Source organism: Camelus ferus, chromosome 16 (assembly GCF_009834535.1).
Source record: "Camelus ferus isolate YT-003-E chromosome 16, BCGSAC_Cfer_1.0, whole genome shotgun sequence".
Lineage (NCBI taxonomy): Eukaryota > Metazoa > Chordata > Mammalia > Artiodactyla > Camelidae > Camelus > Camelus ferus.
In genome coordinates, this window is record NC_045711.1 from 49,256,096 (window position 1) to 49,280,461 (window position 24,366).

The following is a 24,366-nucleotide window of genomic DNA, read 5'->3' on the forward strand; positions in this document are numbered from 1 at the left end:
GCCAGGCTCGGGCCGCACACGCCCCCGCGAGTTTTTTTTTTTTTTTTTCGCTTGTTCCCTTCCGGTCTCTTTCTTTCCTCTTTTCTCTGGCAGCTGGAGCGTATGCTTCAGCAGAGGATGGCGGCGGCCAGCTCCCGGTTCTCCGAGTTTCGGTCCCTAGGCGCGCCTCACCCGACTTCCTGCCCTAACGGCCCGGCAGGAGCCCTGGCGAAAGCAACACGGACTTTTTCAGTTTTCCCAAGCGCGAGTCTCGTGTCATTGCTGCAGGTTTCTGAGCCAAGGCCCGGAGATGTTAATCCCCTCGCCCCAGGTTGTGTGTCTTAGAAGCGAGGGGCCGGGGTCTCAGTCCCAGCGCGCGCCCTCGCTCATTCTGCTCCTTTCGCCGGGAAGGACTGCTCTTCACTTTTCAGCTGAGACTCATCTGTCCTTCCGGCTCCAGCTCAAATTGTTTGTGATGCCCTTCTGGAACTCCTCCCCCCGTCCAGCCCTTCCCAAAGTTGTTTGATAACTTTATTATCGTCTTCACTTGATACGTGGTGTCGGAAGGTTCAGCCATCTGCATTGGTCATCTTCGTCTCGCCAGTGCCCAGTAAGGGCTTGACACATTATTAGATGCGCAGTAAATGTGTATTGAGGCAGCCTCTGGTCTAGTCCAGGGCTCTTTCCACTAAATAATGAGTACTTTGATTTACTAGTTAGTAGTCTCTCCTTGGATATACAAACACCTGGCCGATGTTGTGGGTTACTGTGGAGGGAGAAGGATCTGAAATTACTTGAAAACAGTATTGACGTCTAGAGTGACTGATTTCTTCAGCTGCCTTTAGCCACGCATTCTCTAGAAGTCTGCGAAGCCAGGGACAAGTGACCATCTGTCCAGTCCTTCCACCTCCAGTATTTTTAAACTCATGAATAGAGATTAGTGAAATCGAAGAGCGTTTGGAAGGGAAAGATTAAAAAAAAGAGGTCATTAAAGCCTGAATGGTGCTTGAGCTAATGCACATGAAATTGCTTTTCCTTTTTTTTTAAACATAAGAGCATCAGAGACATAGATTAATGTAAGGTACACGAAGGCCTCAGCAGGTATGGCAGTACTCTCCTCGGGCTTTTACGGTGGGGATTGGATTGGGCTGCGCTGGGGCAGAAGCTCTGTTGTTCCATCTCTAGGCAGTCGTCTGAAGAAAACCTGCAGGCGCTGGGTGTTAGGAACAAAGTACGCCATAGTGGGAAAGGGGTGGCACAAACAATGGTGGAAAAGGAAAGAAGGGGATTTCAGTGGAGCAGTGACACTTTTTCATTCCCATGCCTTTACTCAAAAGTCACCTTCCCAGTAGGCCTTTCCTGACCTACTTAAAATTACAGCTCATTCTTCCGCCTCCCCGCTATTCATGGTCTGTTCTGTTTTTTCCTGCAGCACTTCTCACAGGCATACTATATCTGTTATGGAGTTGGTTTTTTCTTCTCATCAGAATGAAAGCTCCTTGAGAGGGGGTCTTTGAACATCTGGAACAGTGCACTCTCAGGTGCTGAATATTTGTGGAGTGAATAAATAAGTGACTGTCTTGTTTTCATCCTTTTGGTTCTTTCTCTACTCCGAGGATTTGCAAAAGTAAAGGAAAAATAAAGGCAAAATATAATAGAGAAAGCCCTAGAAATTAAAACCTAGAAATTAAGAGTGAAATATAGCAGGATGGACTCCACTTACACTGAGTTGTTTCTTCCCCCAAGCAAACATTGGGACATATAATCTTGCACATACAGGGTTATTGATGAGGACCACAGGATAGACTTTTGGAATGGTGATTATTCCTGGGAAATATGAGATGCATCATTAATATGACTGTTTAAACTGTATGTAACTGTAAAGTTGTTGAGAGCCCTCACAGGTACCTAGTGGTAAACCCCAGAACTCATCTTAGAACCGAGTAGTTTAGTTTTCTTTCTGGCAGCAAGATCTGGGAACTTGGCCTGCTTTCCTCTCTGACACTAGGAAGTACGATTCCTTGAGTTCTTCTTTCCTGCAAGGCAGGGAAACCAAAACAGGCAGGTGACTAGTAGACCTAGGATTGAAGTCCAGGTTTCTTCAGTTTCTGGGAGGGAGACAGTTAAGGGTAGAAAGAGAACCATGACTGGGAAGGAAGCAGAGGAGGGAGAAAATGGGAGAGAACAAGGGCAAACCCATAGCTCTTGGGCACTTAGTAGTCTGTGAATTGGCTCTAGGAGGTTTATTTCTTTATAGCCCTTTATAATTGTATGTAATTTTTACGTGCTTCCCCCACCCCCTCAGATAGAGGGTTTGGAGTTTAACAGGTTTTCAAAGAGGTTTGTGGCCAAAAAAGATTTTGAACCAACTGCTGAGCTGTGCAATTTGTCTGTAGTTTGGTCTAATGAAACTTTTTTAAATGGCCTTTTTTTTTTTTCTTAAAATAGGGAAGGGAAGGACAGAACTCTGTCCGAGCCAAATAGTTTATAAAAGTCTGGCCATAGGAAAAATGGTGAAATAAGCTAGTTTTCTTAGCCATGCTTGTGAAAGCACAAGTGATGGCTATTCAGTTGCTATCTCTAGAAATTGTTGTGAAATATCGAACCCCAGCAGATTGCCAGGATTGAGTGATTCATGATGTTTTGTAGAATTTGACCAAGTAGGTTTGCTTTTACAGCCTTCAGCAGTGCCTTCAAAATACCTGGGGATTTGAGACATGAGCTTTGACACATAGTGTGGAAAAGGATGAAAGTGTTTGAAAACAGGATGGTCCCGGGGAATCTGAGGTATGGTCCATCATTCACAGACCTTATTTGAGGGTCAAGGGCAGGTGTTGGCAGACTACAGGTGCAGGCCAGATCTGGGCTGCCTCCTGTTTTTGTGGTTTTATTAGGACACAGCCATGCCCATTTATTTATGTATTATTTATGTAACAGCTGTTTTCAGCTACAAAGGCAGAGTTGAATAGTTCCAGGGACTGTATGGCCCTGAAAAACCTAAAATCCCTGCTCCGTGGGCTTTTACAAACCACTGGTCTAGGGTCTCAGTGGTTAAGGGAAACTGGAAAAGGCTTGTACTGATTTACACTTACACCTTATTTCAAAATATTTGTAACATGCCCTTGAACATTGGCGATCTGTGCGTATGTACTGGCCACAACTTATAAGCATAGAACCAAATTCTACCCTGTGCACAAACTTTCCTTTGATTTCATGTGCCGATAATTTGAGTCATGTGTGTATGCATAGTATTTAGCTAAAGTTTATTTTTGGCCCATGTGCCATAATAGCATTCCATTTGAAACTTTCCATTTTTTTTTCACATTAGAGAACATTTTGTACTTTAAACTATTATGGAAGAACCGTTCAAATTGGATAACTCACTGAGAAAGAATGACTCTTTTAGCAGTAACTGAAGAATTAAAAATTTTTTCTTTACTTGTGTTTTGAACTACTACTTAGTCGTTGTCAACATAATTATCCTCCCAAATTCTTCTCTCCTGGTGACAATTTTCATCCAAATAGTACTGTGTATTTGAGTAGTGCTTTGCCAGATCTTTTCAAGAGTGTAATTATTTCAGACAGCTTTGTGAGGTAGGCAGAGTAGGAATTATGATCAAGCACCACCTTTCCCTTCATTTTCAGGTGTGAAAAATTGAGGCCTAGGGAATTTAAATGAGTCCTTCCTGGTTTCAGGGGTCAGTAGTGACAGCCCCAGGGCTGGGATCCTGCAATTGTTGGTAATTAGAATCATTATTTACTTTTGTATTTTGTTATGGAAACATGCATTTGAACCATTTCAGAGAGATTGAAGGGTATTAATTTCTTTTCATCCATACAGTGAGGATAATATTATGTATCTTGCAGGATTATCATAGGGATGAGGGGTTGTGCACAAAGATGCTGAGGACAGGGCCAGGAGCAGAGTGAGCACTCTCCCAATGGTGACTGTTCTTACATGTTTTTCCCTGGGATTATGGGATTATTTTTATTTTTATTTTTAAAATCAGACTATATCATGTGTTAGAATATACCATTCTTAATTTTTCTTTTGTAAACTTTTTTCTTTTGTATAGCTCAGTGGTAGAGTGCATGCCTAACAGGCACGAGGTCCTGGGTTCAATCCCCAGTACCTCTGCTCAAAAAAAAAAAAGTATAAAAGTGTTATCTGTCCACCGTGGTTACAGTTTTCTTCATTCCCCAAGGGAGGGAATTGGGACAATTATTGGAACAATTAAACTTGACACAGTGTATCAAATACAAGGCAGGTTAGTAGCTCATGTTTCAATTTTTTTTTATTGTAGTGGTATCATTTACTTTGGTAAATTCATATCCCAATTTTAAATGTCCCAAAGCAAATAAAACTTTGTTATAAATTCAAGTACTGTATTTTAAAATGTACATGTTATACATACAATAGCTGCATGGTGGAATTACTTTAACAAGCAGTCACATTCATGATGCCTGGTACAAAGTTTTTAACACTGCATGTAAATTACACTAGCTATATTCCTTTACTATGATACTGTTGCTTAGTACAGTAACTTTAGTACAATAGCTTCTGTGATTGCATTTTCAAAGCTTTGATAAAGTTAGTAGCATTTAACTAACATTGAATGAAAACACTTTTATGTATAGGATGTATTTTAGGTCAGAGGCTTATGCAAGAATAAGCACGTAACATGCTGTTGTTTCCTTGACAAAAAAATCATCCTTTTCACTAAATAGAATAAGCCAGTCTAAAAGGGAACTAAAGTAATTGAAAGAAAATTTAAATGTTATTCCCTGTATTATGTTAAAGACTATTTAACATAATTTTCTTCTGGTTAAAATATACCTTTTTTTTTTTTTTTTGGTTGACAAAGAGGACAGAAAGTTGCAAAGGCTGTATTAATATGCTAACAGCTATAGCCCTTAGATAATACTTTAGCTGGGAGAAAGTATGGTGAATTGTACTCAATGGTTTTTTTTTTTGCTTAGAAAAAAATTGATAGCTTATAAATTTCTAATGTTTAAAACAGGTATGCATTATTTAAGGTCTTTAAATATACCTGTATTAAACAGATTAGGTTGTTTAAAAAACTGCAACAATACTTGACTTATTCACAAATATATTTTCTATCCATATTTATTACGGTTTGAACATTTTAAAAACACAAATCTTGCAAATACTCTTAGCTTAGATAACACTGTTATCTTAATTCACATAAATAAATACAAGAAATATTTGTAATACTTTATAGTGTATCTTTATCTAATGCTCACTTCAGAGACTCAAATTAATCACATTTAACTTTACAGATGGAAAAGTTGGAATGATGAGAGATTGGATAACTCTGTTCTAGTAATTGTAGTAACTAGCTTTCATGTTGTGTTTGTGCAGCTGGCCTTCTGATTTTTTGTGGGGGAGGACACAACCTTTAAAGTTCTTTGAATAGAGTCACTTCTGCCAATCAATGATTACAAAAAACTTTCAGGTGACGATTAACTTGATTTTTCTTAATCATCAAATTAGCCCTGGGGTGTGCTCCATATTTTGCTCAAAACATCTTGTGGAAGGTAACTGTTCTTTTTCTAAGTATGCAAATTGTTGTCTCAAAATGAAAAAAATTTCGTTAAGTGAATAGTGCATCCTCTTTCAAAGTTTGTTTATAAGTGCTCTCTTTTTTAAGTAGAAAAATCTTTTTAGATACAACCAATCGTGGAATAACGATGAATAATAATTCAGTGTGGTTCTTAACATAATACAATCATATTTAAACAGACTATTCCCTTTTTCTTACAGTGTCCAGCCACTGAGTGTAATTTCAAAGACTTAACCAAACCCTCTTAATACTTACAGTCTCTGATAAAAATTTCAAGGGAAAAACAAGACTCTTTGGAGAATAAATAAAATAGAAACTGTGCTAAATTTCTGATTTTATTTGAAGCTCCCCCTCTCCAAAAAGTACACTTATAATTAGACTCAGAGAAATATTGTCCCCTCCTTTTTTTTTTTTTTTTTCCTGAAGAGACTCGTATGTTGGTCATAACAAGTGTACTTAATAACTTTCATTTAGGGACAGGCGATAGTCAGCATGGCCCACCCTTGGTCCATCTTAATGTCATTTTCACATCAGGTCAGACACTGTCTTTGGATTAATTAGTTGCTGATGGAGGTTTGATAGAGGGGATACTGCATGATCTTCTCATGATAAGCCTGACTTCTATATCCGGTAGGTTATCCTGCTTAGTCTGTAAACACCCTTCATCAGTGGCTGCTAAATGCAGATCAAATCGAAGAGAGACTGATTTTTTCCTTAATCGAGGGTTATCTTTAAAGAAGGAACCTTCCCATTCTTTAATAACTTCATCCACTTTCTCTGTCCTAAAATGATAAAATAAATCTTTCTATGTGAAGAAGTATGGATATAGTAAAAAAAAAAAAAATATTGCATATGAAAAAGAAATCAAGAAATACATGTAATTTGTAACTTACATTTTAAATTAAAATTTATAATGGACATTATGGCATTTATAATTTATATTCTTTAAAAATCATATGAATATAATTTCTAAGGGATTCTGTGGCATTCTCACATTTTGGTTATATTTTTGGAAAAATGATGAGTTGATGATTGAATCTTCAGCTGAGTTTTTGTTTATATATATTTGTTCATGTCAGATTAAAAATCACAGTATATAAAATTATGTTAGGAAACATTCAAAGATACTGAGGTTATTACTCAATTAAAGTTAATTTTTTGGTGTACATTCATTATTATTTCTTAACTCAGAATTGTTTTACTTACTGAATCGTGCCGTGAGCTTCAGTGCTTTCTTTCACAATACTTCCATTTAATATTGCCTGTTTGGTCACTGTTTCCACTTTTTCGTTCTCACACTTTTGTGGGACTTTTGTGGAAAAAGATATTTCATTTATAATGGCTGTGAAAATATTATTTATGAAACATTAAATGACAATGTTGAAGTTCTATTCACAGCCAATTTGTATGTCAAACTTTATTCAAATATTGCTTGTTGTTGCTACTTTATTTACATATAATCTCTATAAATGGCCCTTCACTTTTCCAGTTAGTTTACTTATATCAGAAACTCACCTGAAGGTAAAACAAAACCAACTCTACTTGTGGTAGGTTTTTGTTCTTTTTTCCCACCTTGGATACAACCATAATATCTGCAATTGGAGAGAATTATATTATAGGAGCAACATTGTATTAGCATGTAGTTGAAACAAATGCTCACCAGTAAGAGAATGGATAATCTGTAGTATAGTCATACAAAGGAAATACTATTTAGCAGTGAAAACGAGTGCACTAAGGATATACTGTATCTGTATGGAACAATCTCCCAAGATAACATGGATGGGGAAAAAAGATAGATTGTAGCTAATTTTATAAAGGTTGAAATAATATGCAAGACAATTTCATATTTTGCTTAGGGATACATTGTGAGACTAATGAAACTACTAAATTTGGGAGCAAGGTTAGACTGAGGGAGGAGGATGAAACTGTTGGGGGTGTGGTTTAGGTGCCTGGGGCGGGGACTGGGGGGGCGGAACTTCAACAACATTATAAATGTTTCACTTCTTAAACTTGGGAGAAGTGGGTATGTGGGAGTTCATTATATTTTTCTTTAAAAAATTTTTTTCTGGGGGGAGGCAATTAGGTTTATTTATTATTTATGTATTACGGAGGTACTAGAGATTGAACCCAGGACCTCGTGCACGCTAAGCACACGCTCTACCACCAGAGCTATACCTTCCCCTCCTTGTTGTATTTTTCTTGATACTTTCTTGTGTATCTTAAATATAGCATAATAAAAATTTGAAAATTATATTAAAGGAATATTAAAGACACCTTGAATGATTTAGACATTAAATAAAATTCACAACCATGTTATTTAATAATAAATTCTATGTATATAGCTGTATATATATTTACATAGCACTGTCTTAAGCACTTTACAAACATTAATTCATTTAATCCTCATTGCAATTCTATGAGGTAGGCAATATCATTCCCCTTTTATAGATGAGAAAATGGAGGCACAGAGAGATCCAGTAACTTGCCCAGCATCACTCAGCGAGTAAGTGGTATATTTTTAATTCAACTTACGTTTTTCAAGGATTTAGCAAATGGCAAGACTTATAGGTGAAAGTAGTTCCATCTAGTTTCACAGTAGACTCAGAATTCTGAAGCAAGTGAGAATAAAGATTTCTTTTTATGGGAACATGGAGGCTGTGCTGTACTCAAAGCCATATGACCTTATGATTATACAGATTATGAAATTGTGTGAATTAATAAGAATTCCTCTTTTGATACCTTTTGTTATCAGGATATCTGGAAGTCTTTCAAATCATGTACTCACAACATTGCTTTCCATGGTTGTACTGTAATAATAATAGGAATAATAACAACAATTATTTTATTATTTTGGTATTTGATGTATGCTGGGAGTGGGCCCTTGTGGGATGGAGGGATGTGGTAATACATGAATTTTTCAAGCTTTTTTTGTGGGTGGTCCATAGAAGGCACTTACTAATTCTAAATGAGGTGAATGGCAACAAAAGTAAGAAAGTTAAGGAAAGTCATTTTTGTAGCAGTTGAGAATTATTTACATTTTGTTCTGGACTTGCTGTGCTCTTTGTTGTAGATAATGTCCCTGACTTTGGCTAGTCTGTCCATAATTTTGGGAGGCTGGAAATAGTTCTTCCACATATTATTTGCAGTGCGTACGAGTCTTAGTTTGTTTTAGGTACTCTGAGCACGGCATGGTGATGCGGATTTTTTAGATGAAATTTCTCTGACTACATCAGTGACAGTGCATTTCTGGTCATTAACTACAGGGAATTAGGTACCTGATTTCTTCCTTTTCTAGGAGGCGGCGGTAAGTTGCTATTTCTTGCTCTAGTCTCATCTTCGTGTTGAGAAGCATCTCATGCTCTTGAAGCTGCTTTTCGATGCCGCGCCTGACTTCCTGGAGCTCTTTTTCTAGTCCTTCAATCACTGCCTCTAGGTCTTGCAGCTGCATCTGGTAATGCTGCTCACTGGCGTGCAGGGAGTTTTCAAGGCCCCTCTCCTGTTTTATATAGATCTTCATCAGTGAATCAGTGAAACAAAAGGTGTTTCTGAAATCTGATTTGCAATGTTTTTGTTCTGTTGTGTTCTTTCTTAGAGAGGTTACAATGTTTATACGTCACTTACGTAAGAGGTGTTTTCTTACAGCTTTATGTATGACTCAAAGTTTTAAAAAAATATATTTTATATCTATAGCTAGAAAGGTTACTAGTTCAAAGGAATCCTGTGATAATTCTTTTGCCCCCCAAAATCTGCAGTGTGATTAGTTTATTATCATCCTGATTTATTAAATATTGAAAATATAGAATATTGAATATCAAAGCCAGAGTAAACTGCTTATAAAAGGCATTTTAGGAAAGTGTTTAAATATTTTTCTGTTAGAAGTCTCAGTGGTAGAGGTCAAAGACTCCCAACTGTTATGAATTTGGATGATGACAAAGGCTCTGTTCCCCTACTCCAATGATTAGAGAACCCCAGGGTGACAAGCAAGGATTATTTCATTTTTATGGGTGTGAACTAAACCTTGAGTGAATTGATCATGGCCATGATGGCAGCAGAGGGGTAGTTGAGCTAGAACCACGGATTCAATGCACTGGCCTGATTTTCAGTTTCTCACTGTCCAGTAATGGACAGTAGTAGTATTCCTTTACCTCTCTTAATCAGATAACATCTGGGGACCCAGGGGGCCAGTTGCTTTTGAGATCATTCTCACCACAGCATGGAGAGATTCAATTTCCACTTGCAGATGGTGCCACTGGCGTCGAGCTTCCTTGAGTTCTGCTTGAGCCGCCTTTAGAGCCTCTTCATCTTTGTCCATTTTTTGGCTTATATCTTCTTCCAGCTAGAAGAAAGCCAACAACAACAATAACAACAGCAAAAAGAGCACCCTTGAAAATGAGACATGTAAAAGCAGTTAGAGAACAATAGTATAGGAATCGAATTTCAATTGTTAAATTACACATGTGTGTTCTGGTGCTAACGAATTATATATGCAGGCAAGTCCATTGCACCCTCAGCCTCAGTTTTCTCAGCTGTAAAATGAACCTCAAAAGTTCCTTCCTACCACGACTGTCTATGAAATGCAGAAAAATACATGTTAATGAGAAGTAAGTTTGCAAGACTTGAGTTTGAGATCTCTGATTCTTAACTTTCTAGCATCATAAGAACTTTCTGATTCTAACTTTTATAGCATCATTAAGGAAGAAAGGTAGAGAATTAGTTACTATTTCCCCCCATATTTTCTTGTAGACTGCTTTATAAAAACAGATAAACAGCTATATATCCTCAATTGATCATTTCTGGGACTTGGTATATGGACAAGGAGTAAATATTGCTAGGAGGTATATTATGAATAATTTAATGCATTAAGTTATCATGGGCATTAGAGATTCTTATAGCCTTCTGTATTAAGAGAACCCACTGTTGATTTACCTTTTTCAAAATGATCTTTTTAGAAAGCATGTTAATTCTGGGTATCTGGGGTAGTAGTGAAAATGACTTCTTCAAAGATTGTTTTCTAAATGTTCTCATGTTAAATAACAAGTGGATTATTTTCTGTTCAGCTTTAAGTGTTCTTATGCTGATGTTGGGGATTAAATGAAAGTTATCTTTTGACAGAATTCTCAGCATTTGGCCCCCAGAGCAACAGGAGAAATGTATAGAATTGATGGTAGTATTTTGAAGCAAAAATGAGAACTTTTAAATGTCCATATAAAAAATACATTTTTAAAGTTAAAAACATTTAATTTGGTGGTACCGTGGATTTTTCTTAAAGGAAATACTGGATTAAATGAAAGTCTGAATAAAGTTCAGCACAAGGTATTAGAGAACAAAATTCATTTGTTTCTTTTGGTTTGTTGTATCATTTATTCGTAGTGTTAAGTTGGCAAAGCCAAGCAGTAACACATATCAGAGCAAGTACAAGAGAGAATGACAAGAATTAGGAAATAGGAGAACATAAAAATGCTGGTTTCTACTGGTCTTTTAGATGTTGAGTGAGAAACTGACAGCTAGGCTTGTGCAGTAGCTAGATTCCCAAGATGGCTCCCAATGAGTCACACCTCCCAAAATTCATGTCCTGGTTTGGTCCCCTTCCACACTGAATCTGGGATGACCTGTGTCTTGCTTTAGCCAGTAGAATACAGCAGAAGTGCCAGCTATAGGCCTAAGCCTTGGGAAGCCCTGACAGCTTCCACGTCTATGCTTTGGGGAGCTTTGGGCCAACATGTAAGAAGTTTGGATACCCTGATGGAGAGATCACGTAGAGTGGCCAGGTAGAGAGAGAAGCCCGTCCAGTTGTCTTAGCTGAGCCAGCCTTGCAGAAATGCCCTGCCAAGGTGCCAGACAACCTAGTTGTACCCCAAGATGACTGCAGTCCTAGTTAATGTCATGTGCAGCTTGAAGAATCACCCCCACTGAACCTAGTCTACCCACAGCATCATGAAAAAGAATACAATGATTGTTTTAATCCACCAAGTTCTGGGGTGGTTTGTTATACAGCAGTAAATAACTACAATAGCTTATTTTTATTGTGTAATAATTAAATAATCAGGCTTTCTTGAGTGTATTACAGTTGGCTTTCTAAATTCTTTGGGAAAAAAATCCCCTAAAGTAGTTTTATGTGAAGAAGACTAAACAAAATTTACTGTCATCTTGCTTTTTCACTTTAATTTATTCATTTCAGCATTGTGACTTGTAAACTAAGTAACTTGTATTTCTGTCATTGCAATATAAAATGTTTATTTGGTTTATAATTTTCAGAAATTATCATCTATTAATTTTTTTCTTCTCTTTGTAAAAGGTGAGTGAACTATTCCAACACTTAAATATCCCAGTGAGTTTGCTTAATCTAGGATGCTGATCGTTCTTTAGGAAGACTGAAAATGTTACCCAGAGGTTAAATTTATGTTGTTACTAAAAATGAATTGCTAATGCAGTAATGTCCTATGGTTTCCCAGAAATATTTTTTTTCACTTTTGGTGATGTTCTTAAGTAAACTCTTTGCTGTATTTGTGTGCTTGGCATAGAACTTGAACTCAGATATGATAGGTTAACTAAAAAAAAAAAAAAAGACAAAAATAAAAACCAAACCCTGAATTTCTGAATCTTTGTTTCTAAAATATTTGTTTGTACATTTATTTAAAGATGAGACCTTAATCAATTGCTAAAGGTGATTGTCACTTTAAAACAAAGTATGAAATTAGGATTTAGCCCTTATTTAACTTGGCTCTCTTTCTAAAAAATACTTAAATATTGCATGCTTAAATAAAAATAAACATTTGTCATCTTCGAGTACAAAAGCAAAAATCTATAATCTAGTGGAGAGTCCTTATCAATTTGGGGAATTTTGATCGCCCCAATTTATATCATTTTTTCTGGATGCCATGTTCACATACCAGATGATTTCTATTTATAACAAGCTGGTATAAAATTGAACTCATTTTAAAAAATAATAGAAGCCTTTTAGCAATATTTTACTTAGATGTATCTTGCAAAATGTACAAGCTAAAAGCCTTACTATAAAGCTTGTATTTTAATGATATTATTTAAATTATTTCTATAAATAACTCCATAACATCTTCGAAGGGTATCTGAAATGCTTCCTTCACGTAGGATGTCTGAAAGAGGTTAGAGTGCACCATTTTATTGGATGTTGAGCCTGTGTTTTGTTAATGATAGTAACCTCATAATTTATATGAAAAATCAAATGCATCAATCAACATTTATTTAATGGTCATTTAACAGTATAATCACGGCATTTCCCCCCCTGTAGTCCCAATCACATTGCAGTAAAAACCTAAATTCCTTCCCCAGTATATGCTGCATTGAAAAGGAAATACTGTACCTCAGAGAGGCCGGGACAGGAATTGGATAGACATGGATTGTCTCCTTATCCTGGAAGATGCCTGTCTGTATGAAATCATTACCTGGATCCTTGTTGAGAGCACGGTCTCTATCTGATTTCTGGTGAGGAGCTTTTCATAGTTTGCCCTGATCTCATTGAGTAGCTGGGACAGCTCCATTCTTTTCCCATCCTCCACCTTGGCTAACTGAACCTTATCGATAGGATAGGCTGAGATCTGCGGCAGAGCCTGCTCCGTCTGCATCACCAGCAGAGAGAGCTCCGTGGAGCCTTAAAGATGCAGAGCTCCTTTTTTTCAGAAGCCATAGAAATTCCTGGGTTTCTCATCAATCATACAAATATTTGGTAAACCCCTTTCTCCTATTGTTGTTGGTCTAGTTGAAACATCAGACTCACCATAAAGGAACAGGAAAATGAAGACATTCTCAGTATTCCTGAATTGGTTTTCTGGAAAATTGAGCACATTTTGGGGGTGTGGGAAGTCAATTTTTATTTTGTGGAAAGGAAATGGGGCATAACATGAGGAAAATTATTTTGTTTTTCCAAGATACTGCATGGAAATAAATCTGGGAGTAAAACATACCTAAACTTGTTTTTTTATGGCTTTCCTCACCATTTGGATTATTTAAACTAGGGCTATGGGAGGGCATTAGAATACGTTGTAAGTCTTGAATATTCTTACAGTTACCATTTCTGATGTTTAGCAAGGTTGAAGAAATACAACCGGATGGTCCCTGTGCAGGGTGGATTCATTGAGATAGGACGTACTGTGGGGTTACTCCTTCATCAGTAAACGTATAGTTAATGACAAGTCCTACTTGTAAATATAACATTTGTGCAGCTCTTCTAACTTTAAGAAGCACCTTTACACCTGTCATTCCATTCGACTATCATAATCCCTGTCATTTTGTAACCTGTAAAGATGACAAGCCTGAGGCGGGAGGGGTTAAGGTGTCTTTCCCAAGACCATATGGTGATGTAATAGCATCCGTGGGCTTGGAACCTCGATTCCTTGGCTGTATTCCAAATATTATCCCGTCTACCTCTGCATTATGTCTCTTGCCACCTAAATTCCTTGTTTAACCTAGCCAGCTGGCTGCTAGATCTGAGGGAAATATTTTTGAGAATACATCTATCACTGTTGTTATTTGAAGAGTGGCTTGGCTGAAATTCTATCTGGAGTGTAGTTCAGGAAATAATCAATCTTTGGCTCAAGTGCTAACAGGACCTTTGAATGTGCAGTCATGCCCTTTTTTTGTTTTGTTTTTATGATTTTTATTTTTATTTTTTAATTTGTTTTTTTTTTTCATCATGCTCTTTTAATTTCTGAATTAACTCACTGCTGGCCAGCCCAGTCTGTGCGGGACATTGGGACATTCCCACAGTCCCTTCCAAACAAAGCTGACCACCCAGAGCCCCTGCTGAGTGTAGCAGTTCCAGATCATTCTTGTACTCTGGCTAACCCATGCCTCCTCCACTCTTCCCACCAGCCATTGGTCTAGGGGTGGACACTTGACCTAAGATAGCCAATCTATAGGTCAGAGACCTGTGAGGTAGTCCAACACAAAAGCTCCGACTGAAGAACATCACTTACAATTATTTAGGCCAAATGATTCTCTTTTTTGGCAACTGCAACTGAGAAATAGGAAGAGAATCAGGCATTGATAGTGGGAAGAGAATCAAGAAAGAATTAAACCTTTGTTATTCTATGTAGCTCCTGCTGATCTCTGCCTAAAATACAGAGTTGAGCTAGGTCCATGGGGGGCAGGCCTCGTAATCTGCGCCTTAAACAGGCCTCTCCAGTATTTCTCAGTTACCCTAAAGCAGTGCTTTCCAACAGAAACAGAATGCAGGCCACACATGCAAATCACACAGGTAATTTACACGTTCTAGTAGTCTTATGGAAAGAAACAAGTGAAATGAATTTTAATATTATATTTTATTTAACTTGATCTATCCAAGCTATACCATGTAACCAATATAAAATATCAATGAGATATTCTACATTGATTGCTAATTTTTGATTCTGTCTTCGAAATCTAATATATATTTTTATGCCCGTCTCAATTTGGATGAGTCACACTTAAAGTGCTCAATAACCATGTGGCTAGTGGCGACTGTGTTAAACGGTGCAGCTCTAATGTTTGGGCCCTGCTGAGCGTTCCATGTCTGGAATATTCCATGTCTGTCCACTGGATTAAAGGAAATAGTGCCAGATTTTTTTTATGAGGGGAAGGGGAGGAGTCTTATTTAGAAAGGTATTCTATAAGCAGGTGAGTAATGGAGTTAACTAACTCAAGATCTCAAATGTCACTTTTCAAGGAAAAATATTGCCAATTTACTTTTTAAAAATACTGTCCTTTATTAAACAAGTCAGTAAGATTAGCACATAAAGGCTGTGGCATATGTAAAATTGCAGGGTCCGTGTAATTCTCAGTGTATTAGCTACAGTTACATTCTGTTCTTTATGCTTCAGAAATCATAGCAGAGTGCAAATAAGCAAGGGAGTCTTTTTTTTTTCTCTCCAGAATTTTAAAAATTGAAGTATAGTCGATTTACGATGTTGTGTTAATTTCTGGTGTACAGCATAGTGATTCATTTGTATATATGTATTTCTTTTCATATTCTTTTTCAAGCAAGGGAGTCATTCTTATAGGGATCATTTTAAGTTTTTCTTTTTTTTCCAGGGGGGAGGTAATCAGGTTTATTTACTTACTTATTTTTAATGGAGGTGCTGGGGATTGAACCGAGGAACTTGTACATGCTAAGCACATACTCTATCACTGACCTATACCCTTCTCCCTTATAGGGATCATCTTGAATCCACTCTAGTTATTAGAAAAGTACATCATTTGAAAATGTTGTACTTTATTAATAGGAACAAATTAATTCTAACATAACTCATAACTGCCAAAATTCTGTGGTTGAGAACACCAGCTCTAGGGACATTTGTGAGATGAGCCTCCAGACCCTTGGGAATTAGAATTCAAGGCTGAAGGTCATTCATTCATTCAGTTACTGGACGGCTGCTGTCTTCACAGAGGCATATTGGGTGCAGATAAAATGCTAAAAGAGTTCTGAAGAGGAGAGATGATCATTTGGGGGATATTGTGGGGAGAATAGATGGAGAAGGTATTATAGAGGAAACAGTCAAAAAAAAGAAGAAAAGGGAGGCGGTTCAGGGTCAGATCATAGAAAAGGAGGCTACAAAGGCTGGATTTTATTTGGTAGGTAATGGAGAATCATTGCTGGGTTATGAAATGGGGAGTCACATGGTCAGATGAATTTGGGCAGATTTCAGACTTAAGGATACCAATGAGAGAACCGGTATTCATGAAAAGAAATGTAAAGCTGTTTTCACAGTTCTGGCTGGGACATCATAGGACACTGGGTTTGAGTCATACTATGGGCAGAGAGGAGGGGGAGCATGAATGAAATCAGTGAGTTTTAACAAGTGGTACCTGATTATGAAGGGAAGGGGAGGGGAGGTCAGTGATGATTCAGATTTATACTCTGCGACTAGAACTTTAGTAGTTCTATGATCAGAAACAGGGAAGAGAGAAGGACAATCAGATTAAATTCACTCTGGACCCTTAAAAGGGAAAAGACCTAGGGTCAAGCCTGTGCTGCCAATTACTAGCAAGGTGTGCTCGGGTGAAGTACTGATGCTCTTTGAACTTCAGTTTCCTCATCTGTAAAATGAGACTGATGCTACACCCCTCATGCTACTACTAGGACCACTAGGTACTGTTATCATCATCCTTGTTTTATAGGTGAAGATACTGAAGTACCATGAAAGTGCAGACCCGAGATCTAGAGCCAGGCAGCCTGACTCCAGAGCCCTTTAGCCCATAACTACTACGTAACGTCCTAGTAATCAGGAGTCAAACACTTGACACATGACAGAGGCCTTTAAATCCTTGCTACTTAAGAGAGGGAGCTTGTTAGGAATGCAGACTCTCAGGCTCCGCCCCGGACCTACTAGATCAGTCTCTGCATTTTAACAATATCTCTAGGTGACTTGTGTGCACGCTGAAGTGTGAGCAGTACCGCTTCAAATCACGGGTTCTCAAACATGCCGCCCAATGAACACACTTGGGGAACTTTAACAATTAGCGATAGCCGCATCTCCCTCCCAGAGATCCTGATTTAATCAACCCGGGATGTTGCCTGGGCATCAGAGTTTTAAAAAATTTCCCAGGTGAGTCTAATGCGCAGTGTTAGAGTTTGAGAATCACTGTTACAAATATTAGTTTTGCTTCCTCTCATTTCCCTCTCATGCTTCATCCAGAGGAAGTGGGTTGTTAGTACAAGTGTCTGAAATAAGACTCCAAAGTAAACACAGGCAAGTCCTTGTATTCCTGCTACAGTTGGTGCAAATCAGTCCACAGACTCAGGTAGACAAGATGTATGCATTGCTCTATTTTTCTATAATAAATTAATCTTTTTATTTATTTATTTTTTTAATTGAAGTACAGTTGATCTGTAATAGGGAAGAACAAATCTGGCTCTATATTAGATCTGTTTATTTTACTTTAACCTTTGTATTCTATTGCTTGTTAATTACTAAAGGGATGTTGCCTACAAGCTTAAATTATACATAATGGCCTATCTTGGGGAACCCTACCTCCCAGGTAATGAGCGTTAAGCTAAAACACCTTTGTTTAGCTCACAGGAAAAAGCCTGACCAGGCCCACCTGTGAATGGCTGCAGGAAGGAAGAAATTAATACATCTTTTCCTGGGTCTGGCTGGAACCAGGACTTTACCTCTTCCCCTTTTAGTATAAAAGAAGCCTGAATTTGAACTCAGAAGAGATGGTTCTTTGGGACAGTAGTCCACCATTCTCTTGGTCTGCTGGTTTTCCAAATAAAGTCGCCATTCCTCGCCTCGACAACTTTTCTCTTGATTTATTGGCCTGTCATGGGGCAAGCAGTATGAGCTTGGATTTGGTAACAGTTTTACAATGCTGTGATAGTTTCTGGTGCACAACAAAGTGTACAAAGACTATATGTATATTCTTTTTCATATTCTTTTGGTTTATTACAGGATATTGAATATAGTTCCCTGTGTTATACAGTCGGACCTTGTTGTTTATCTATTTCATAGATAGTAGTTTGTATCTGCTAATCCCAAACTCCTAATTTGTCCCTCCTCTACCCTTTTCCCCTTTGGTAACCAAAAGTCTTTCTGTCTGTGAATTGTATAACAAATTAATCTTGAGTTCTCATTCTGTAGAGGAAGTGTAATTAGCTCTCACCAATTGGGCTTCCTACCTTTTCTCCAAAACACTGTATCTAAGTTTTGGAGAACTTCAGTAGTTGTGACTCTGGGGCCCCCGTCTCATCTTTGATGTCATTTGTCCAAGTCTGTGTTCACTGAGTCAGTCTTTATTCTTCCCACTTGTCCCATTTGCATTTTGGGGGAGACAAAAACAGAATCTCCCCACCCAGAAATCCTCTCCACAAAGGTAGTAGAGAAAGAAAACACCTTTGCTATAGAATCAGAATTAAACTATGATGTGACGCCCATCCCAGGAATTGCTAAGAAAGTGCAAAGGCAGAAGGAAATCCTTCCCTTCCATAGCCAAGCAGGTACAACCCCTCACGTCCCTGTGCTCAGGAGAAACAAGAACTAGTCCTCAAGGAAGAGGGCTTGACAGCACCATTTGTCACATACAGTTCATCTGGTCACCTGACCTGGTAATTGGGGTCACCATCTGTGTTTGCTAATAGACCTCATTTAAAGGAAAATTACACTTCTTATAACTGGAGGTCGTTTTGGAGACAGGCTCCTCCCTTCCCGCTGGAGCTTGGGAGATGGGGCTCTATTTTCCTTGGATGTTTACGTTCTCAAGTATGGTTCGCAGGTCCTTGAGAAAGATGTTCCTGGGCTGTAAAGCTGGCCAAGGGCTTATTTAGCTTTTAAAAGGTTCACTTACATTTCAAAGAGACTGAGAAAGAATTTACAGTGACAATGTTTCTAAAATCAAGGCTCTAAGAAAAGGGGGGGGGGTGTCTCTTACCTTATTTCAACAGGGAAGATTGAGCCTCTTAGTTTTAGTTTGTATTTGTCCTTACAGCTTCCACCTGCTCTCTTCCATGCTTCCTTCCCTGCTTGAGGGCTGGAGAATCATTCTGCTGCTTCAGTGTCCTGGCGGCATGGAAATACCTGGTAGATTGTTTGTGGCTCCATCTGCCTGGACACCCTGCTCAACTGTAACCTGTTTGGCTCTTGTCCCTTTCCCAGGGCCACGATCCCATAAGCAGGATGCAGTGCTCCTGAGCGGCCAGGTTCCCAAACTCCCCTCCCGTCTTGCTGCCTTACGGGGGCTCTGACTCAGAAGCAGGACCGGGGGCTTCTCTCTTGGGGACCCACCGCTGCCCTTGTCTCTTCACTCCTCCTTTCTCCTCTCTCCCTTCAGTCCAGGGGAAGCTCTCCTATTCTTGAAGGTTCTAGTCTAGAATGTAAAGCCCGATATCTGTCTATCCTGTTCATTTCTCTCTCTGTGCCAGGCACTGAGATGGGAGACAACAAATACGTGTAGAATGAATGATGTTTCTTCTCATAGTTTTGTTTGGGCTCTGAGTCCTCTTCCTTCTAAGACCATGGACTTTGCTTCACTCTCCCCTGAGGCAGTGAACAGAGTCACCTACTGGCTTGAAGAAGGTGGAAGTGGAGGCAATGAACTACCAGGAGACAGATAAGTAGTTGAAAAATGTTACACTCCCCAGTTTTCCCTGCTTATAAATCCAGGCAGGTCAGGTGCACACCCGTCCTTCATCTTGATTTTTTTTTTTTATTTCACTGAGTGATAGGTGGCGACTTTGGCATTAAACTTTGGAAGAAATAGCATCTCTTCTAACCTTTTTGTACTGAAGATTGGATTTCAGCTTTAAGGAGGAAAAAAATACTGAAAGGCAAATAATGAGTTAATTTGTTTTTATATAATGCACTTGGGCACATATGTATGTACTTTTGCCTTTTTTTTTTTAGGAGGTACTGGGGATTGAACCCAGGGGCTGGTGCATGCTAAGCATGCGCTCCACCACTGTGCTATACCCTCCCCTGTGTATGCACTTTTAATGTAATGCACTTGGGCACCCATTAAAGTACCTAATTTTGTTGTCTACAAGCGTCACAAATCTTGATCCATTTCATGTTTTGCCTGTCCTGCACATAACTGTTGTGATCCGTTTTTAGTCTAAAAAGTATACCAGGCAGACTTGATGACAACACAATTTTCTATCAAATGGATTTCTCCTCTGGGCAGTTGTAAATATGAATCTCTTTTCCTTAGACAGACATATCAGTCCAACTGATCTTTTAATTTGGGGGATAATTTCATAGAACTTGGCTATTACTTTGCTTATTAAATGTAATTTCTTTAGCAGCTTAAGATACTGTGAATTTCTTTTTTAATCAATCATGCCTTTTAATAGGATTATAGATGCATAATTAGTCAGCAAATAAAGATGTGGGTTTTTTTGTACTTTTAAAATATTATAAGTCACAGGATCTGACTTTACTAACTTGTCCCCTTTTCTGTTACATTGTTGATTTTTTTTTTCCACGAGAGCATGCCTCCACATGATATGGTTTAATCTTGTGTTTCATGTTTCAGTTGAGAATATAATTAGACCGATTTGTGTTGGGTTGGGACGTGTTTGTCAGCATTTTCTAGTATTTTCCAAGGTGCTCGAGCAATGCTGACATTCATTTCCGTATGTCCTACATATGCATTTCATGTGGAGTGATTAAGCAGGGAATCATACACATGCGGGTGTGTTCTTGGCAGATACTGAATTCATTCTTAGCTGCTGTAACTCAAGAGTAAAAAGCAGGGCAATTTCTCTCACCAAAGACTTGGCCCTTGGGTCCCATTTTCTCTGGTATTTTCAATAGCACTTCCCCTTCCAACCTTGTTCATTGCAGCCCAACACACAGATGTTTCATGCTCCCCAAATGAGCATTGCTAGAAGGTGAAGCCAGTTTATGTATACATATATATGTAATACACTGAAACTGTTTGAAACTGTTTCTATATATATAGTTTCAGTGTATTACAAATACAATTCATATTCTATCGTTAGCATTGCAGACCATAAGCACTAAACCAAACTATTCAGGAATTCAATTTCCTTTATCCATTCCCTTTTCATCTGGAGGCCCCAACCTTTGAAGTTATGGTTCTCAGACTAAAGCTCTGCACGCAGCCACTGGCCCCGTTTGAGCTACAATACTGGCCTTTTGTTTCTGGTCCCTGGACGAGAGATCTTTGTTGGGTCCTAAGTACATCTCCCTCACCAGTTTGATGGGTGTTCCCTTAGCGTCCCTTCCTGTCTTTGAAATACTGATTTTTCTAAACCTCCTTTCTCTAACTGATGACCTTGGCCCTGCCGTCTTCTAGGGAGTGTCCTGGAGAGTCTAGTTCTGGTCATTTTCTCCTCGTCTTGGTTTATTCTAGACAATTTAATCCCTTGTACTTGCATTCATCCTTTCTTGGATTTAATTTATTTATTTATTTTGTCTCTCTTTAAAATTTTTAATTTTTTTAGTTTTTTTTTTTAACCTATTCGATTCTCACAGCTCTCTGCCCTGCACAGCAGTGTTTAGCATCTGGATTGATAATCCCCATAGTTTCCTAAAGGCATCCTTTAATCCTGCTCAGCTCTTCCCCTGACTGTAGCTGTGAATTTTCTTCTCTTCAGTTTGGTCTGGTGTTTCTCTTTATAGTATCCTGTAACTATCATTCAGTGGTTAAATGATTCATCTGTGTTTATGCATTCAAGGACATTTACAAATTTTAATTCAACTTTTCACTTTGAGGTAACTGTGGATTCGGTTGTAAGAAATAGTACAGAGAAACGGTGCAGACCCTTTTTTGAGGTCCCCTACTCGTAACATCTTATAAACAATAGGACAAAATTACAACGCGATATTAACAGTAATGCAGTCAAAATCCAGGACATTCCCATTACCACACGGTTCTCAGCTGTCGTCCAGAGCCTTTTCTGAGTGTTGGCTCTGGGCAGTGTGCTAGGCACCAGAAGGGATGTAGAAAAGGAATAAATGCTGATCCTGTTGAAACCGTTCAGTTCAGGGTCGAAGTGGGAAGTGCTACAGAAAGGCATCTCCGAAGGGGAAGTAATTACTTTTTGCTGGGAGGATCAGAGAAGGCTTGTAAGGGCAAATACAAATGAAAACTAAGAGGCTTAATTCTCCTTGTTGAAAATAAGGGAAGAGACACCCATCCCCCTCTTTTCTTAGAGCAATTAGTTTCGAAACCCTGTAAATTCTTTCTCCGTCTCTTTGAAATGTAACTGAATCTTTTAAAAGCTAAATAAGCCCCTGGCCAGCTTTATGACCCAGGAATGTCTTTCTCAAGGACCTGGGAACCATACTTGGGAATGTAAACATCCAAAGAAAACAGTACCCCTGTCTCCCAGTTCCTGTGCAAAGGTAGGAGCCTCTCTCGAAAACCAGCTCCTGTTATAAGAAGTGTATTTTTCCTTTATATGAAGCCTTTTAGCAAACACAGATGGTAGCCCCAATCACCAGGTCAAGTCACCCCAATTACCAGATGAACTGTATGTGACACATGATGATGTCAAGTCCTCTTACTGGAGGACTAGTTGTCATTTACTTAGGGATTTAAGGTGTTGTATCTGCTTGGCTATAAAAGGGTAAGATTTCCTTCTGCCTGCAGTCTTACTGCATCACATTCTGGTTTAATGCTTATTCAATAACAAAAGTGTTTTCTTTCTCTACTAACTTTCTGGAGAGGCTTTGTGGACAGGGAGAAGATTTTGTTTTTAATTCTGTTTCCCCAGCAAGCTTCATGGAGCAGGTAGTGTCTGATCTCAGCAGTGAAGGATTACCTACATGTTATAGACAATTCATCTAAAAATAGGTCACATTTCCTATTGTCATTTAGCCCACACGTAGGATCTACTTTAGGCAGGTGGCAATGGAGGCTTTGCCTTGAAATTAAAAAAAAATTGATTGAGGTGAAATTCACATAACATAAAATTAACCCTGAAAAAATGTACAGTTCATTTAGTCCATTCACAATGTTGGGTAGCCAGTGCATCTATCTAGTTCCAAACCATTTCACCACCTCAAAAAGAACACCTGTACCCTTTAAGCAGTCACTCCCTACTCCCCTGATCCCCCAGCCTATGTAACTATCAATCTGCTTTCTGTCTTTATGGATATCAGCACTAATTATAATGCCCAAAAGGTGGAAATGACTCAAGTTTCCATCAACAGGTGAATGAACAAGCAAATTGTGGTATATCCATACAGCAGAATATTATTCAGCCATGATAAGGAATGAAGTCCTGATACACGCTACAGCATGGATGAGCCTTGAAAACATGACAATAAGTGAAAGAAGCCAGACACAAAAGGATGTGTATTGTATGCTTCTCTGTATAAAATATCCAGAATTGGTTAAAAAACCAATTTTTTTTTTTTTTGAGGGAAACTTCAAGCACATATGGAAGGACCTTATATACTAGATTTTGAACCCTTATCAGAGATGGCGTGGTCTTCAATGTGAAGTGTTTTCTGGTAAACAGTAGCAGTAAAGAGAGAGAAGTTGGAAGTAGAAAAATCAGAGGGTTGCTGATGGTGGAGGACGCAAGAGTTTATAGAAATTCCTCTGTTTGGCTTTCAACATCCACCTCACTCAAGTAAGCTTGTGTCTCTGTATGAACCTTCTCTGACATTAATGTTGTCTGCTTCCTGATCTTGGATATATGCCCTGCACAACTATTACAGTAGCAAAGGTCTAGTCCTCAGAATTGAGCATTTCTGCCTTTCCAATGCCTTGAATGTAGGACCCAGCTGTAGTGTTCCTCTTTTGTCTTCTCCAGTAGCTTTCCCCATGACAGATGGTGTGGGCAGGCGGAGGAGACCAGTGTGATACCATTCAAAAGTAGGACACAGTACTTCTCTGTAACCAAAGTTCATATATCTTTGGAAATTATTTTTGCTTATTGGTCTTCACATAATGGCTTGACTTACTGAGTTCTATTTGCAGGCTTACATATCCTCCCACTACACCAACTGGCTAGATGGATGCGCCTATTTCAGAAGCACACTCCCCACGTCCTGTGTCCTCTTCTGCCTTCTTACTTCCCCGTGATGCTGACTGCCTCCCTGGTTTTATGCTGCTATTGCAGAGCCCTCCAACTTTTCCTGGGTTGGACTCTGCTTGCCTGACAGCTGCTATCAGATGCATCTGTTTCTGTCTCCCCATCCTTCTCTTTTTCTCTTGATTTCAGCTTCCCAGTCAGTCTCAGTATCTGAGCCCCCTCAGCGGCTCGGCGCTGTCATATAGCTTTGAAGGATGCACTGTGTATCGCTGGTTGTTCGCCAGCTGGTATTTATATGTAGATCCCTTTCTTAGCAAGCTTTATATAAATCTATATATATGTATA

The 24,366-nt window shown here is 38.7% G+C and overlaps 1 protein-coding gene and 2 long non-coding RNA genes across 3 annotated transcripts in view; 2 read left to right on the top strand and 1 right to left on the bottom strand.

The window, feature by feature from the left end:
• LOC116669187 overlaps positions 1-24,366 on the top strand; it is an 82,615-nt gene that overhangs the window by 296 nt on the left and 57,953 nt on the right. The window lies entirely within an intron of this gene.
• Positions 86-1,568, top strand: LOC116669188. Its single transcript, XR_004326542.1, has 2 exons — positions 86-1,080; positions 1,412-1,568. It is a non-coding gene; the product is annotated as an uncharacterized LOC116669188 (long non-coding RNA).
• KRT222 (keratin 222) lies at positions 5,955-13,241 on the bottom strand. Its single transcript, XM_006188887.3, has 6 exons — positions 12,986-13,241; positions 9,772-9,900; positions 8,840-9,060; positions 7,080-7,156; positions 6,771-6,906; positions 5,955-6,346 (listed from the first exon to the last, which is right to left on the bottom strand). Exons 1-6 carry the CDS (start codon positions 13,163-13,165, stop codon positions 6,118-6,120), a joined length of 972 nt encoding a protein of 323 aa, XP_006188949.2. The 5' UTR covers positions 13,166-13,241; the 3' UTR covers positions 5,955-6,117.

Coding starts and splice junctions, on each gene's coding strand:
- KRT222 (XM_006188887.3), bottom strand. CDS start 13,165: ATGCAGACGGAGCAGGCTCTGCCGCAGATCTCAGCCTATCCTATCGAT. Junction 6,907..7,079: donor TGGTTTTGTTTTACCTTCAG/GTGAGTTTCTGA, acceptor ATATTTTCACAG/CCATTATAAATGAAATATCT. Junction 6,347..6,770: donor GAAGCTCACGGCACGATTCA/GTAAGTAAAACA, acceptor TTATCATTTTAG/GACAGAGAAAGTGGATGAAG.